The following is a 15,412-nucleotide window of genomic DNA, read 5'->3' as shown; positions in this document are numbered from 1 at the left end:
GTTCTTGTCTAAGGAACTCTGAAGAAAAATATAAATTTATATATTATTCTTGTTCTTTTGTTGCCTATTCCCAATATCAAAATAATAACTTTAATCCAATGTGATGACAGAAGAACTGAAAGACTTGCCAATTTTAGTTTCATAGATCTGTAAAAGAATATCATTACATGCAAAATAATTTTCTAAAGAAAAATTGCAGGCTCCAAAATTAAGGATTCTAGTGAACCCTGTATAGAAAGAAAGAAAGAAAGAAAGAAAGACTTGCATTTATATAGCATCTTTCACGACCACCGGCCGTCTCAAAGCGCTTTACAGCCAATTAAGTACTTTTGGCGTGTAATCACTGTTGTAACGTGGGATGGCTGTAATTTAAAGATCATACACTCGGTAATCTGCATTTGCTGACCACAACATTATGACGAATGAAGAAGTGTAGTTACAACGCCAGGAAGTGGGAGCACTCATCCATCACTCTACCTGGATTGTGTAATTTGATCCAGTCAAGCTTAGATGGGCAGTACTGTATTCAAGCTCTCCACATTGAAATAAAAATAGAAAATGCTGGAAATACTCAGCAGGTCGGGTAGCATCTGTAAAGAGTGAAACAGTGTTAATGTTTCAGGTTGATGACCTCTCGTCAGAACTCTGAGAAGTTAGAGATTTAACAGTTTATAAGTAAATACAGACCCGGGGGAGGGAAAGGAGGAAAGAACAAAAGGGAGGTCTGTGATCTGGTGCAGAGCAGGAGTCACAAAAGGGATGATTGTGCAAGGAAAAAGAGGGTGATATTGGGACAAATAAAAACACAAAAGATGGGTCTAGCGGAACTGTAAATGGCAACATCAAATGGTTACTAGCACCTGCTGTCCGAGAAAATGGGAGTAGTGGGTATGATCTGAAGTTATTAAAACCAATGTTGAGTTTAGAGGATTGTAAAGTGCCTAATCAAAAGATGAGGTGCTGTTCCTCGAGCTTCTGTTAAGCTTCATTGGAACACTGTAGGAGGCCGAAGACAGAGGTCCGAATTGGAGAGCGAAGGAGAAGTACGATGGCAAGTGACCAGAAGCTCAGTGTAACATGAATGCGGACTGAATGGAGGTGTTCAGCAAAGAGATCACCCAATCTGCGTTCGGCCATCCCAGAATAGAGGAGACCGCATCGTGAGCAGCAAATACAGTATAGTAGATTGAAAGAAATACAAGTAATTTGCTGTTTCACCTGGAGGGAGTGTTTGGGGCCCTGGATGGTGGGAAGGGAGGAGTTAAAAGGGCAGCTGTTGCATCTCCTGTGTTTGCACGGGAAGGTGCCATAGGAAGAGGAGCGGGTGATGGAAGAGTAAACCAGGATGTCATGGAGGGAATGGTCGCTTTGGAATGCTGAGAGGGGCAGCGAGAGGAAGATGTGTCTGGCTGCTGCGTCACATTGGAAGTAGTGGAAATGGCGGAGGATGATCCGTTGAATGTAGAGGCTGGTGGGGTGTAAGGTGAAGATAAGGAGGACCCCTATTGAGTTTCTGGGAGGAAGTGGAAGGGTTGAGGGCAGAAGTGCAGGAAATGGGACGGACTGACAACCACAGTGGAGGGGAATCCTTGGTTGAGGAAAAATGAAGACATATCGGCAGCACTGGTGTGGAAGGTCGCATCATCAGAACAGCTGAGACAGAGAAACTGGAAGAATGGAATAGAGTCTTTACAGGAAGTTGGGTGGGAGGAAGTGTAATCAAGATAGCTGTGAGAGTCAGTGGGCTTGTAGTAGATATTGGTTGACAGAAATTGAGGAAGGGAAGAGGAGAGTCAGAGATGGACCAGGTAAAGGTGAGGAAGGGGTGGAAATTGGAATCAAAGATGATGACTGTTATGTATGCAACCCTATGTAACCAGCATTCTACCGCCACCAGAAGGCATACCTGTTGGAACCCCAAGAGATCCCTTGGGAGCACTGTATATAAGCAGACATCCCATGCTGTACCAACACTGGGGTTAGAATAAAGGGACTAAGGTCACACTTACTCACGTCTACAGTACTCAATCACATAACTTTATTCTGGACATAACAACTGGTGATGAGATAACGAACCATCACACGAAAATGCAGAGAACTGTTGGTATCCTGGAGAAATTCTCAGAAGGGGACGATTGTGAGGCCTTTGTGGAGTGATTCGACCAATACTTCGTGGTCAACGAGCTGGAAGAAAGTGTGAACGCTGCCAAACGAAAGCCGATCCTCCTCACCGTCTGCGGGGCAACAATCTATGGCTTCATGAAGAATCTTCTTGCTCCGGTGAAACCAACAACCAAATCGTATGAAGAACTGTGTACGCTGGTCCGGGAGCACCTAAATCCGAAGGAGAGCGTTCTGATGGCAAGGTATCGATTTTACATGTGTCAGCGGTTTGAAGGCCAGGAAGTGGCGAGCTACGTCGCTGAACTAAGAAGCCTTGCAGGACATTGAATTTGATGGATTCCTGGAGCAAATGCTAAGAGACTTTTTTGTGCTTGGCATTGGCCATGAGGTTATCCTTCGCAAACTATTGACTGTTGAAACACCGAACCTGAGCAAAGCCATAACGATAGCCCAGGCATTTATGTCCACCAGCGATAACACCAAACAAATCTGCAGCATAAAGATGTTTCGGCAAGTACTGTACACAAAGTAACATTGTTTTCAGGCAGGAATGCATATGGCAGAACGTACACGCCTGCAGCTGCATGACCTCAGATGACTCAGAGTCCGCCATCAAGCGTTAATGCGAGGCAGTTAACACCTTGTTGGCTCTGCGGAGGTGGTCATCGAGCCCATCAATGCCGCTTCAAATATTATGCGTGCAAAGGCTGTGGAACAATGGGATACCTCCAGCGAATGTGCAATCGAGCTGCAAACCCTGCAAAATGTTGCAGAGGAAGACCATTCATGGCAGATCAAACTGAACTAGAGACTCAAACCGAAGAGGCAGAAGTGTACGGGTTACACACCTTCACCACAAAATGTCCACCGATCATGTTAAAAGTTGAACTGAACGGAATTCCAGTATCCATGCAATTGGACAAGGGTGTGAGTCAGTCTATCATGAGCAAAAAGGCCTTCAACAGGCTGTGATGCAACAAGGCACACAGGCCCAAGCTGAGCCCCATTCACACCAAGCTGAGACCTTACACTAAAGAACTAATCCCTGTAATTGGCAGCGCAGCAGTAAAAGTCTCCTATGATGGAGCAGTGCACGAACGACCACTATGGATAGTACCAAGAGATGGCCCCACACTGTTCGGCAGAAGCTGGCTGGGTAAAATCCGCTGGAACTGGGATGACATCTGGGCGCTTTCGTCCGTCGATGACGCCTCATGTGCCCAGGTTCTGAGCAAGTTCCCGTCGTTGTTTGAGCCAGGCATCGGAAGTTTCTCGGGGGCGAAGGTGCAGATCCACTTGATTCCCGGTACACGACCCATCCACCACAAGGCACTGGCGGTGCCATATATGATGCGAGAGAAAGTGGAGATCGAGCTAGACAGGCTGCAACGAGAGGGCATCATCGCGCCGTTGGAGTTCAATGAGTGGGCCAGTCCGATTGTTCCGGTTCTCAAGGGCAATGGCATGGTCAGAATTTGCGGGGACTACAAAGTAACGATTAACTGTTTTTCGCTGCAGGACCAGTACCCGCTACCCAAGGCAGACGACCTATTTGTGACGCTGGCAGGAGGAAAGACGTTCACCAAGTTGGACCTGACCTCGGCCTACATGACGCAGCTAGCGGAATCTTCGAAAGGCCTCACCTGCATCAACACACACAAAGGTCTGTTCATCTACAATAGATGCCCGTTTGGGATTTGATCGGCCGCGGCTATTTTTCAAAGGAACATGGAGAGTCTGCTAAAGCATGGTGGTTTTCCAGGACGACATACTGGTCACAGGTCGGGACACTATCGAACACTTGTGTCATGTATGTAACCACAATGTAACACCACTGTATTACTGTATACTCTCAACCTAGATGCACACCTTGACCACTAGGGGTGAACTTGTGGGAGACACTCCTTACCTGGTCACACAGGTATAAAAAGGGAGGTCTCACGCAAGGTCATCGTCTTTGGAGTCCTGTGAATAAAAAGTTAAGGTCACAGAGTGACCTTGTCCCCAGAATGTGCCTCGTGTGGTTTCATGCTGTAGAGTAAGAACTTTACATTGGCGACGAGAAACGGAAATTCACGGCCCATGAGAATGGCCACCGGTAGCACAGAGGAACGGTACTGTGTTGGGGAAGACTGGAACGATTTTGTCGAGAGGTTTCAGCAAAGCTTCATTACGAAAGAATGGCTGGGGGATGCAGCGGCCGACAAGCGAAGGGCACATCTTTTGACCAGCTGCAGACCAAAGACTTGCGCGCTCATGAAGGACTTACTAGCACCCGAAAAGCCGGCGGACAAAACCTTTTAAGAACTTAGCAAATTGATCGGGGAGCAACTCAAACCGGCGAGTAGAATACATATGGCCCGACACAGATTCTACACCCACCAACGTCATGAAGGACAGAGCATACCACAGGTGACAGACACTCACGTCAGTGTCCAACAACCAGATCCCCAACTGCGGCGCTCCACGAGGGAGCGTAGACCACCTGAAAGACTAAACCTGTGATCCCAGTAAGACTTTGGGGGGGAAGGTGATGTCATATATGTAACCACAATGTAACACCACTGTATTACTGTATACTCTCAACCTAGATGCACACCTTGACCACTAGGGGTGAACTTGTGGGAGACACTCCTTACCTGATCACACAGGTATAAAAAGGGAGGTCCCACACAGGGTCATCGTCTTTGGAGTCCTGTGAATAAAGAGTTAAGGTCACAGAGTGACCTTGCCCCCAGAATGTGCCTTGTGCGGTTTCATGCTGTAGAGTAAGGACTTTACAACTTGCAGAACCTGGAAGAGGTTCTAAGTCGGCTAGATCATGTGAGACTCAGGTTGAAACACTCGAAGTGTGTTTTCTTGGCGCCAGAGCTCCAGTTCTTAAGGAGAAGAATCGCGGCCATCGGCATCAGACCCACCGATGCCAAGACAGAGGCCATCAAGAACGCGCCGACACCACAGAACGTGATGGAGATGCGGTCGTTCCTGGGACTCCTCAATTATTTCCTACCCTGGTTAAGCAGCATGCTAGAACTTCTACACGTGTTGCTACGCAAGGGAGACGACTGGGTATGGGGGAAATCACAAGAGACAGCTTTTGAGAAAGCCCGAAATCTTCTATGTTCCAACAAACTGCTTGTCCTGTATGATCCTTGTAAACTTTTCGTGCTAGCTTGTGGTGCGTCTTCGTACGGGGTCGGGTGTGTGTTACAACAAGCAAACGAATCGGGGACATTGCAACTGGTCACTTATGCATCCAGGAGCTTGTCCAAGGCCGACAGGGCCTACAGCATGATTGAAAAAGAAGCTCTTTTTCTGCCCTCAGTCGGCTACCATTGCCCACAGCCTGCAGACTTGCTCTTGGTGATGGATGCATTTGAAAACGAAAAGTCACCAGTTACGGCCCACCAGATCAGGACCTGAACCAGCCAGGATCCTTTACTGTCCCTTGTAAAAAACTGTGTCCTCCTTGGGAGCTGGTCCAGCGTCCCAGCGGAGATGCATGAAGAGATCAAGCCGTTCCAGCGGCGTAAAGACAAAATGTCGATACAGGCAGATTGTCTTTTGTGGGGTAATTGCGTGGTTTTGCCCAAGAAAGGCAGGGAAACGTTCATACGCGATCTACACAGTATCCACCTAGGCATAGTAATGATGAAAGCTATAGCCAGATCTCATGTGTGGTGGCCCAGCATCGACTCAGATTTGGAGTCTTGCATGCGCCAATGCAACACTTACTCTCAACTGAGAAATGCACCCAGGGAGGCACCACTAAGTTTGTGGTCATGGCCCTCCAAACCGTGGTCTAGGATCCACGTTGACTTCGCTGGCCTGTTTCTCGGCAAAATGTTCTTGGTTGTTGTGGATGCTTATTCAAAGTGATTGAGTGTGTAATAATGTCAGTAAGCACGTCCACTTCCACCATCGAAAACCTACGAGCCATGTTTGCCACGCATGGCCTGCCTGATGTCCTTGGCAGCGACAACGGGCCGTGCTTCACCAGCGCTGAATTGAAGGAATTCATGACCGCAATGGGATCAAGTACGTCACATCTGCCCTGTTCAAGCCTGCATCCAACGGCCAGGCATAACGGGCAGTCCAAACCATCAAGCAAAGCTTGAAACGCATGTCGGAAGGCTCCCTGCAGACCCGCCTGTCCCGAGTCCTACTCAGCTACCGCACCAGACCTCACTCGCTCACCAGGATTCCCCCAGCCGAACTGCTCATGAAAAGGGAGCTCAAAACAAGGCTTTCTCTCATCCACCCTGATTTCCATGATCACGTTAAGGGCAGGCAAAGGGCAGGCAAATCGTGCAAATTTGTCACGCGATATTGAAGTCAATGACCCTGTATTTGTACTCAACTATGGACATGGTTCCAAATGGCTTTCTGGCACTGTCATAGCCAAAGAAGGGAGCAGGGTGTTTCAGATCAAACTCGCAAATGGACTAACTTGCAGAAAGCATTTGGACCAAACCAAACTGCGATTCACAGACAGCCACGAGCAACCTGAAGAGGACACGAGCAACCTGAAGAGGACACCACCAACTTCGACCCTCCAACACACACACAAGTGGCAACCGACATCATTCCCAGCAGCCCAGCAAGGCCAGCTGCGCAGCAGCCCAGCGAAGAACCAACCAACTCACCTGCACCTGCATTTGTACCGAGATGATCAACTAGGGAGCGAAAAGCCCCAGATCGTCTTACCCTGTAAATAAGTGTACTATTGACTTTGGGAGGGAGTGATGTTATGAATGCAACCCTATGTAACCTGCATTCTACCGCCACCAGAGGGCGTATCTGTTGGAGTCCCAAGGGATCCCAGCATCCCTTGGGAACACTGTACATAAGCAGGCCTCCCATGCTGTGCCAACACTCTGGAGTTAGAATAAAGAGACTAAGGTAACACTTACTCACGTCTACAGTATTCAATCACATTAGTTTATTCTGGACATAACAATGACATTTTCCAGTTTGAGGCAAGAGCAGGAAGCGCACCAATACAGTCATCAATGTACTGGAAAAAGTGAGGGATGGGGCCTGATTAGGACTGGAATAAAGAATGTTCCATGAATCCCATGAAAAGGCTGGCATAGCTAGGACCCATATGGTTTTCCATAGTGACACCTTTTATTTAGAGGAAGTGGGTGGAGTCAAAGGAGAAGTTGTTCAATGCAAGAACAAGTTCAGCCAGGTGGAGGAGAGTGGTGGAGGATAGGGACTGGTTGGGTCTCCGTTCAAAGAAGAAACAGAGCACCCTCAGGCTATCCTAGTGGAGGTGAAGATGTAAAAGGACTGGACATTGGTTAGGAAGCAGTTAGGGCCAGGAAACTGGAAGCTGTTAAAGTGATGGAGGGCATCAGAAGAGTTGTGGATGTAGGTCGGAGGGGACTGGACAAGGGCAGAGAAGATAGTCAAGATAGGAAGATATTATTTCTGTGGGGTAACAATAAGCTGAAACAATTTCTCTGGCTAGGTGTCTTCCCCCCCCCCCCCCCCTTCAGAATTCTTGTTCCACTTGGACGCTCCCTCTGGCCTCTCACCCTCGCTTGATTTTTTCATTGGGAATGGCCAGCTTGACATCGTCCGTCTCAATCTCTCTACTCCCCTCACTCAACAACAACAACACAACTTGCATTTATATAGCGCTGTTAATGTAATATACCGTCGCAAGGCTCTTCACAGGAGCGTAACCAGCCAAAAATTGACACCGAGCGAAAAAAGGAGATAATAGAACAGGTGACCAAAAGCTTGGTCAAAGAGGTAGATTTTAAGGAGCGTCGTAAAGGAGAAAGGAGACAGAGAGCAGAGGAAACGTCTGAAGGCCAGTCATTCCCTGCTAGCCAATGTGGCAGAGAACTGAGAGAAACTTTACTTGCTGGCAGCTTTACTTACCCTCTACATCTGTAATATGCATGGAGTTGAGGAGGTCTAAAAGACGTGGAAACTAAAATGCTAAGTAGATATTAAACAGGACTGTTTACTTGTAATCAAACAAAAAGATATGACACTGTTCTGGCAGTACAGTTAATTGAGACAGTATAGTTAATTGAGAAAATTCTGTTTTTCTATGGACAGCAAAGGAAACTACTTTATCTTCACATTCTGAAGACACCACAGACAAAAAGGTATGTCACTTTAAATAATCAAAGAACTACAATCCAAAAAAATCCCTCAACTTTGAATAGAGACTTGGAAAGGGAATTGGGTGGGGTGTATAATGGGTGGCCGATCCACGACGACCCATTTTGTGTTTCCGCCGAAGTTAAATTTCCCCACCTCCCAATGTGATTGCACTAGATTGTGATTTAGTATTATGAATGATCTTATTTTCCCTTCCCAATTCAACTATCCTTGCTACCTAAATCTATCTAAGTCCATTATTTAACTTGACCTCCCTGCCAACTCCAAGGATACCTTCAGAATTAGTAAGCCAGTTGGACTGGAAGGATCTGCTTGAGCTTGGGCAGTTATGTTGACCACAGCCATCCGATCATATCTGAGTGAGCCTTCTGCAGCCACAGGCTTCCCCTCATTAGCATATATTTTAATTTTATTGAGAACAGATTTTACGTCATATTATAGCTTTAAATCTATTTGTCCCATTTATTCTCTGAAGAATTTGTACACTTTCTCAATATGTCTTTTCTGTGCAAACTTCATACTGCAATTATTTCTCCTCAGGTGACCCAACATTTTGGACTCTTTCACTGTGTTAATGTGTTGTTCTCTTCGGATTCTATAAGACCACCTCAATTTTTGAACATTGGCTTTTACCTGATGTGTACATCTGTTGGAACATTTGCTAATAGTTTCTGAGCTCTAATGAAAAGCTGCCATGCCTATTCCACACTGCCATTGTAATATTTTTCAATCAGTCTTTTCAAACAGAAAAAAAAGACTATAGAGGTAGAATTTCAGGGAGTTTCCCAGGGCTCAATTTTCCCGGGTCATTTGCGCAGTTTTTTTGGCGCGTGCCACTTTTTCTGGCGTAATTATTTAATTCAAAGTTTTCACCTGGAATCTGCGCCGGTGAAACTGCTTTAGTTACGATTTTTCTATGTTAGGTTTTTTTGACATCATAGTTCCCTCATGTCTGCATCAGTTTTCAGCATTTTTCGCAGTTTGCCCAAATGTTTTTTATCCTAGGTCGACGTCCAAAAAACCTTCTGGTGAGTTAACAGAAAGCAGCACACATTGAAAAATCATCTCTGAAAGACGCCATTGTTTTTCATCAAAGTTTTTGGAGGGAGTCTCGAACAGTTTAAATATCCATAATAAAGTTCAACTTTTTTTTACCTTTTAATGGCGTATATGGAAGTTCCTTGGATTTCTGAAGTTTTCTTTTTTTTACTCACATGCCACCATTGAACGTCTTCAAGCAGGGCTGGAGGGGGGTCGTAGCGGCCGTCAGAATCGGTCCTACGCTTGGACATGGGCTCAGGGCTCGGCTGGAAAACAAGCCCGAGGGGGGTGGGTGGTCGGGGGGAGAAGTGGTGATCGGAAAGCTGCTGCACTGAGCCCGGGGAGGGAGGTGCATATAATAATGTAATGTAAGAATGAGTATGCAGTTCAAACGTACTGTGATTTGTCATCCCTTGCCTCTTCTTGCAGAAAGAAGTGTCAGATGAGGCTGAAATTGTCACATTGGCAGATGGTGAGGTTGGAGACCAAATATCTGAACGAACAGAGAGCAGCGACGAGATCATCCCCAGTTCAAAGTACACAGATCCCCCAAATGTTTTTTGCATACAGTTGTTCTGCATTGACGAGAAATATGAAACAAGGCAAGTTCCAAGATAATGTCAGTTATTTGTGTATGATAGGTAATGAAAGATGATGGTTGAAAACACTAACAGTTGCCTGTGGCTTTAACATTGAAAAACATGAAAAAGGAGTTCAAAAAAGTAGAGCGAGGCAGTTGAAGGCTCTGCTACAAAAGATGGAGCTGAGCGAGAGGGAGACATAAGTGACCAGAATCAATAGTACAGGATATGAGAGGGAATATAAAGCTGGAGAAGATTCCAAAGGTATGATGGCGTGAAGCCATGGTAGGATTTTTCAGTGAGGATAATGTTATATATGTGGACTTGTATTTACTCTGTTCAGCCACCAGAGTGCTCAAGCCCTGGAGTCCCAAGAGATCCCATAATCCCTTAGGAGCACAGGTATTTAAGGAGGTTTCACAGGTTGGCGAGGCACTCTGGAGACCTGCAATAAAAGACTACGGTCATACTTTACTTTGCGCTCACAGTGTTCAGTCTGACTCTTTCTCCATACACAACAACTGGCGACGAGATACAGATAGCGAACCCAAAGATGCAGAGAACAGTGGGCATCCTGGAGAAATTCTCGGAGGGAGATGATTGGGAAACTTTTGTGGAGCGACTCGACCAATGCTTCGTGGCCAACGAGCTAGATGGGGAAGAGAGCGCTGCCAAATGAAGGGTGATCCTCCTCACCATCTGTGGGGCACCAACGTATGGCTTCATGAAAAATCTGCTCACTCCAGCAAAACCCACGGAGAAGTGTTCTGATGACGAGGTAACGGTTCTACACCTTACAAAAGGTCTGAAGGCCAGGAAGTGGCGAGTTATGTCGCCAAGCTAAGACACCTTGCAGGACATTGCGAATTTCAAGGACATTTGGAGCATGCTCAGAGACTTTTTCGTTATTGGCATTGGCCACGAAACTATACTTCGCAAACTTTTGACTATAGAGACCCCAACCTTGAGTAAGGCCATAGCGATAGCCCAGGTGTTCATTGCCACCAGTGACAATATGAAGCAAATCTCTCAGCACACAAGTGCTGCTATAAGTACTGTGAACAAAGTGATGTTTTCGAATCGTAACGTACAGGGCAGGTCACACATACCTGCAGCTGCACATCCGCAGATATCTGAGTCCACCATCAAGGGTGATGAATGCAAGGCCATTAACACCTTGTTGGCGCTGCGATCATCATTTCCATTCATGCCGATTCAAAGAGTACGCTTGCAAGGGCTGTGGAACAATGGGACACCTCCAACGAGTGTGCAGGCGAGCTGCAAAGCCTGTTAAATCTGCAACCCACCATGTTGCAGAGGAGGACAGATCCACGGAGGATTACGACGAACCAGAGCCTCAGATCGAGGAGGCAGAGGTACATGGGGTGCACACATTCACCACGAATTGTTCCCCGATAATACTGAATGTTGAACTAAATGGACTCCCAGTGTCAATGGAGCTGGACATGGGCACGAGCCAGTCCAGCATGGGCAAAAAGACTTTCGAAAGGTTGTGGTACAACAAGGCCTCAAGGCCAGTCTTAACTCCAGTTCGCACAAAACTAAGAACTTACACAAAAGAACTGATTCCTGTAATCGGCAGTGCTACCATAAAGGTCTCCTACGATGAAGCAGTGCACAAGCTACCACTTTGGGTGGTACTGGGCGATGGTCCCACGCTGCTCGGCAGGAACTGGCTGGGAAAGATACACCGGAGCTGACGACACTTCGTGTGCCCAGGTGTTAAACAAATTTCCTTCGCTGTTCGAACCAGGCATCGGGAAATTCCAAGGAGCAAAAGTGCAGATCCACCTAATTCCGGGGGAGCGACCCATCCATCACAAGGCGAGAGCAGTACCGTACATGATGAAAGAAAGAGTAGAGATTGAGCTAGACCGGCTGCAAAGAGAGGGCATCATTTCACCGATCGAGTTCAGCGAGTGGGCCAGTCCTATTGTCCCAGTCCTCAAGGGAGATGGCACCATCAGAATCTGTGGCGATTACAAAGTAACTATCAATCGTTTCTCCCTGCAGACCTAATACCCACTACCAAAGGCCGACGACCTCTTTACAATGCTGGCGGGGGGAAAGACGTTCACAAAGCTGGATCTGACTTCAGCCTACATGACGCAGGAACTGGAGGAATCATCGAAGGCCCTCACCTGCATCAACATGCACAAAGGTCTTTTTATTTATAACAGATGCCCGTTTGGAATCCGATCAGCGGCGGCGATATTCCAGAGAAACATGGAAAGTTTGCTGAAGTCGGTCCCGCACACCATGGTCTTCCAGGACGACATCTTGGTCACAGGTTGGAACACAGTCGAGCACCTGCAGAACCTGGAGGAGGTTCTTGGTCAACTCAACCACGTGGGGCTCAGGTTAAAACATTTTCCTGGCACCTGAGTGGAGTTCTTGGGAAGGAGGATTGCGGCGGATGTCATCAGGCCCACCAACGCGAAGACAGAGGCAATTGAGAATGCACCGAGGCCACAGAACGTGACGGAGTTGCGGTCGTTTCTGGGACTCTTGAACTACTTTGGGAACTTCTTACCGGGTCTCAGCACACTGCTAGAACCACTACATGTCTTATTATGAAAAGGGGGCGAATAGGTTTGGGGCAAAAACCAAGAAAATGCCTCTGTAAAAGCGAGAAAATTGTTATGCTCAAACAAATTGCTTGTGTTGTATGATCCATGTAAACGTTTGGTACTAGCATGTGATGCATCGTCATGTGGCGTCGGGTGTGTATTGCAACAAGCTAATGATTTCGGGAAACTGCAACCGGTTGCTTATGCATCCAGGAGTCTGTCCAAAGCTGAGAGAGCCTACCGCACGATTGAAAAAGAAGCATTAGCGTGTGTCTATGGGGTAAAGAAAATGCATCAATACCTGTTTGGGCTAAAATTCGAATTGGAAACTGACCATAAGCCACTTATATCCCTGTTTTCCGAGAGTAAAGGGATAAATACCAACGCATCGGCTCGCATCCAGAGATGGGTGCTCATGTTGTCCGCATACAACTCTGCCATCCGCCACAGGCCAGGCACAGAAAACTGCACCGATGCTCTCAGTAGGCTGCCATTACCCAACACGGAGGTGGAAATGGCGCAGCCCGCAGATTTAGCCATGGTTATGGAAGCCGTGTTTTACCAGTGCTGAGTTCAAAGAATTCATGACCCGTAACGGGATCAAACATGTCACATCTGCCCCGTTTAAACCAGCGTCCAATGGTCAGGCAGAGAGAGCAGTGCAAACCATCAAGCAAGGCTTGAAGAGGATAACTGAAGACTCACTGCAGACTCGCCTATCCCGAGTCCTGCTTAACTACCGCACAAGACCCCACTCACTCACTGGGATCCCACCTGCTGAATTGCTCATGAAAAGAGCACTTAAGACAAGGCTCTCGTTAGTTGACCCTGATCTACATGAACAGGTGGCGAGTAGGCGGCTTCAACAAAGTGCATACCATGATAGCGCAAATGTGCCACGTGTGATTGAAATCAATGATCCTGTATTTGTGTTAAATTATGGACAAGGTCCCAAGTGGCTTCCCGACACTGTCGTGGCCAAAGAGGGGAACAGGGTGTTTCGGGTCAAACTTTCAAATGGACTCATTCACCGGAAACACTTAGACCAAATCAAACTCAGATTCACAGACTATCCTGAGCAACCCACCTTGGATCCTATCTTTTTTGATCCCCCAACATACACACCAGTGGCAACCGGCACCACGGTTGACCACGAAGCAGAACCCATCATCCACAGCAGCCCTGCATGGCCCAACACACCAGACAGCCCAGCAAGGCCAGCTGCACAGCTGCACAGCAGCCCAGCAAGAGCCCAACAAATGATTCAACAACATCAGCTTTCACACCGAGACGATCAACCAGGGCAAGAAGGGCCCCACATCAACTCACATTGTAAATAGTTACACTATTGACTTTGGGGGGGCGGGGGGTGGTGTGGAGGGAGTGTTGTTATATGTGTGGACTTGTATTTATTCTGTTCAGCCACCAAAGGGCTCATCTCCTGGAGTCCTAAGGGATCCCATAATCCCTTGGGAGCCCAGGTATTTAAGGAGGCTTCACAGGTTGGCGAGGCACTCTGGAGACCTGCAATAAAAGACTACGGTCACAATTTACTTTGAGCTCACAGTGTTCAGTCTGACTCTTTCTCCATACACAACAGATAAGGATTTTAAATTTGTTCTTTTGGGGGACAAGGACCCAGTGTCAACAAAGAAGCCATTGAAGAAACTGTCTAGAGGTAATGACAGTGTCGATAAAGCTGGCCATTTATCTCAGTGTTGCCTGCTGATTTTAGTGATTACTGTGTGCTACCCACTACTGTTGATTGGCTACACGTATCAGGAGGGAGCCGGTTAAGGGGAATGTACTGTCATGTATTTCACCATCTTGCAATGACAATAGTTATGTAACTGTAACTCATGCACACTGTACCTGTACCCTTGAAATACACATCCTGACCACAGGGGGTGAGCTTGTGGGAGACACTCTTCACCTGGGTTTCTAGGTATAAAAGGGGAGGTCCCACCCAGGGTCAGCACTCCTTGGTCTTGGAAATAAAGTGAAGGTCACAGAGTGATCGTGTCTGATATATACATGCCTCATATGAGTTTGTAACAAGGTGCAGAGACACTACATGTACAATAATAATTAAATGAAGCCAGCACCTCTTAAAGTGGAGGTGAATTGTAGCTGCAAGTGGATCTGAAGGTATGGTTATATGCTGAAGAACAGCAGAAGGTGGTAGAGAGCATGTGTCATGCTTCTCTAATGCTGCACTGGAGGCCTTGGTGCATGAGGTGAAAAGTAGGAAGGACATACTGTATCTACCGGAGGTGGGGCGGGAGGCGGGGTAGGCAGGAAACCTTCTAGGCACCTGATGAGGAGGCAGTGGCAGGGATACACTAATGACTCCTCATATTTGGATGCAATGTAGAAAGAAGTTCAATGGTCTGACAAGAGTTGTCAAGCTAAGATCATCTCCAATATTTAATTGGAGGAAACTTCTGCTCATCCAATACTGGATGTCAGACAAGCAACATAACAAATCAGATGCGGTGGAGTGGTCGAGCGAGGCAATGGTGAAGTAGGGCTGGTGGATGCAGCAGTCTTTTTGCGGTGGTATATCATAATAAAATAAAACAGTTGTTTGGTTGTAGAAGTTTGTTTATTAATGAAGAAACAGTCACCATACAATAGAAATAACATGCATTGCAGGTGTTAGAGGAAAAGAAAATCACTGAGGATTAAAGTTTCCTCTTTTATTGATATATGGGAAAAACACCCTTTCAGGGAATTCAAGGCCAGAATGATCTCCTGGATTAGTTTTGATCGCCGAGATGGGTCGGACAGGAATTTCCCAGATTTTTTTTTTCACAAATTGGCCTGGGTTTTTAAACCTGTTTTTTCCTTCTCCTAGGAGATCACATGGTTTCAGGTGGGGTGGAGTGTATGGAGCTGAAATTTCTCCACCCCACGGATTGGGGTGGAGAG

At 46.8% G+C, this 15,412-nt stretch overlaps 1 protein-coding gene across 1 annotated transcript in view; it reads left to right on the top strand.

Annotated features, from left to right (window-relative positions):
• cfap61 (cilia and flagella associated protein 61) overlaps positions 1-15,412 on the top strand; it is a 445,137-nt gene that overhangs the window by 81,823 nt on the left and 347,902 nt on the right. Inside the window, exons 9-10 of the mRNA XM_070889895.1 lie at positions 8,203-8,252; positions 9,739-9,911. Coding sequence (XP_070745996.1) covers positions 8,203-8,252; positions 9,739-9,911 — 223 coding nt within the window. The remainder of the gene's footprint in view (positions 1-8,202; positions 8,253-9,738; positions 9,912-15,412) is intronic.

The sequence above is a fragment of the Pristiophorus japonicus genome, chromosome 9, assembly GCF_044704955.1.
Source record: "Pristiophorus japonicus isolate sPriJap1 chromosome 9, sPriJap1.hap1, whole genome shotgun sequence".
In the NCBI taxonomy this organism is placed as follows: Eukaryota; Metazoa; Chordata; class Chondrichthyes; family Pristiophoridae; genus Pristiophorus; species Pristiophorus japonicus.
The sequence above is the reverse complement of the archived record's forward strand: the minus strand, read 5'-3'. Positions and strand labels throughout refer to the sequence as shown.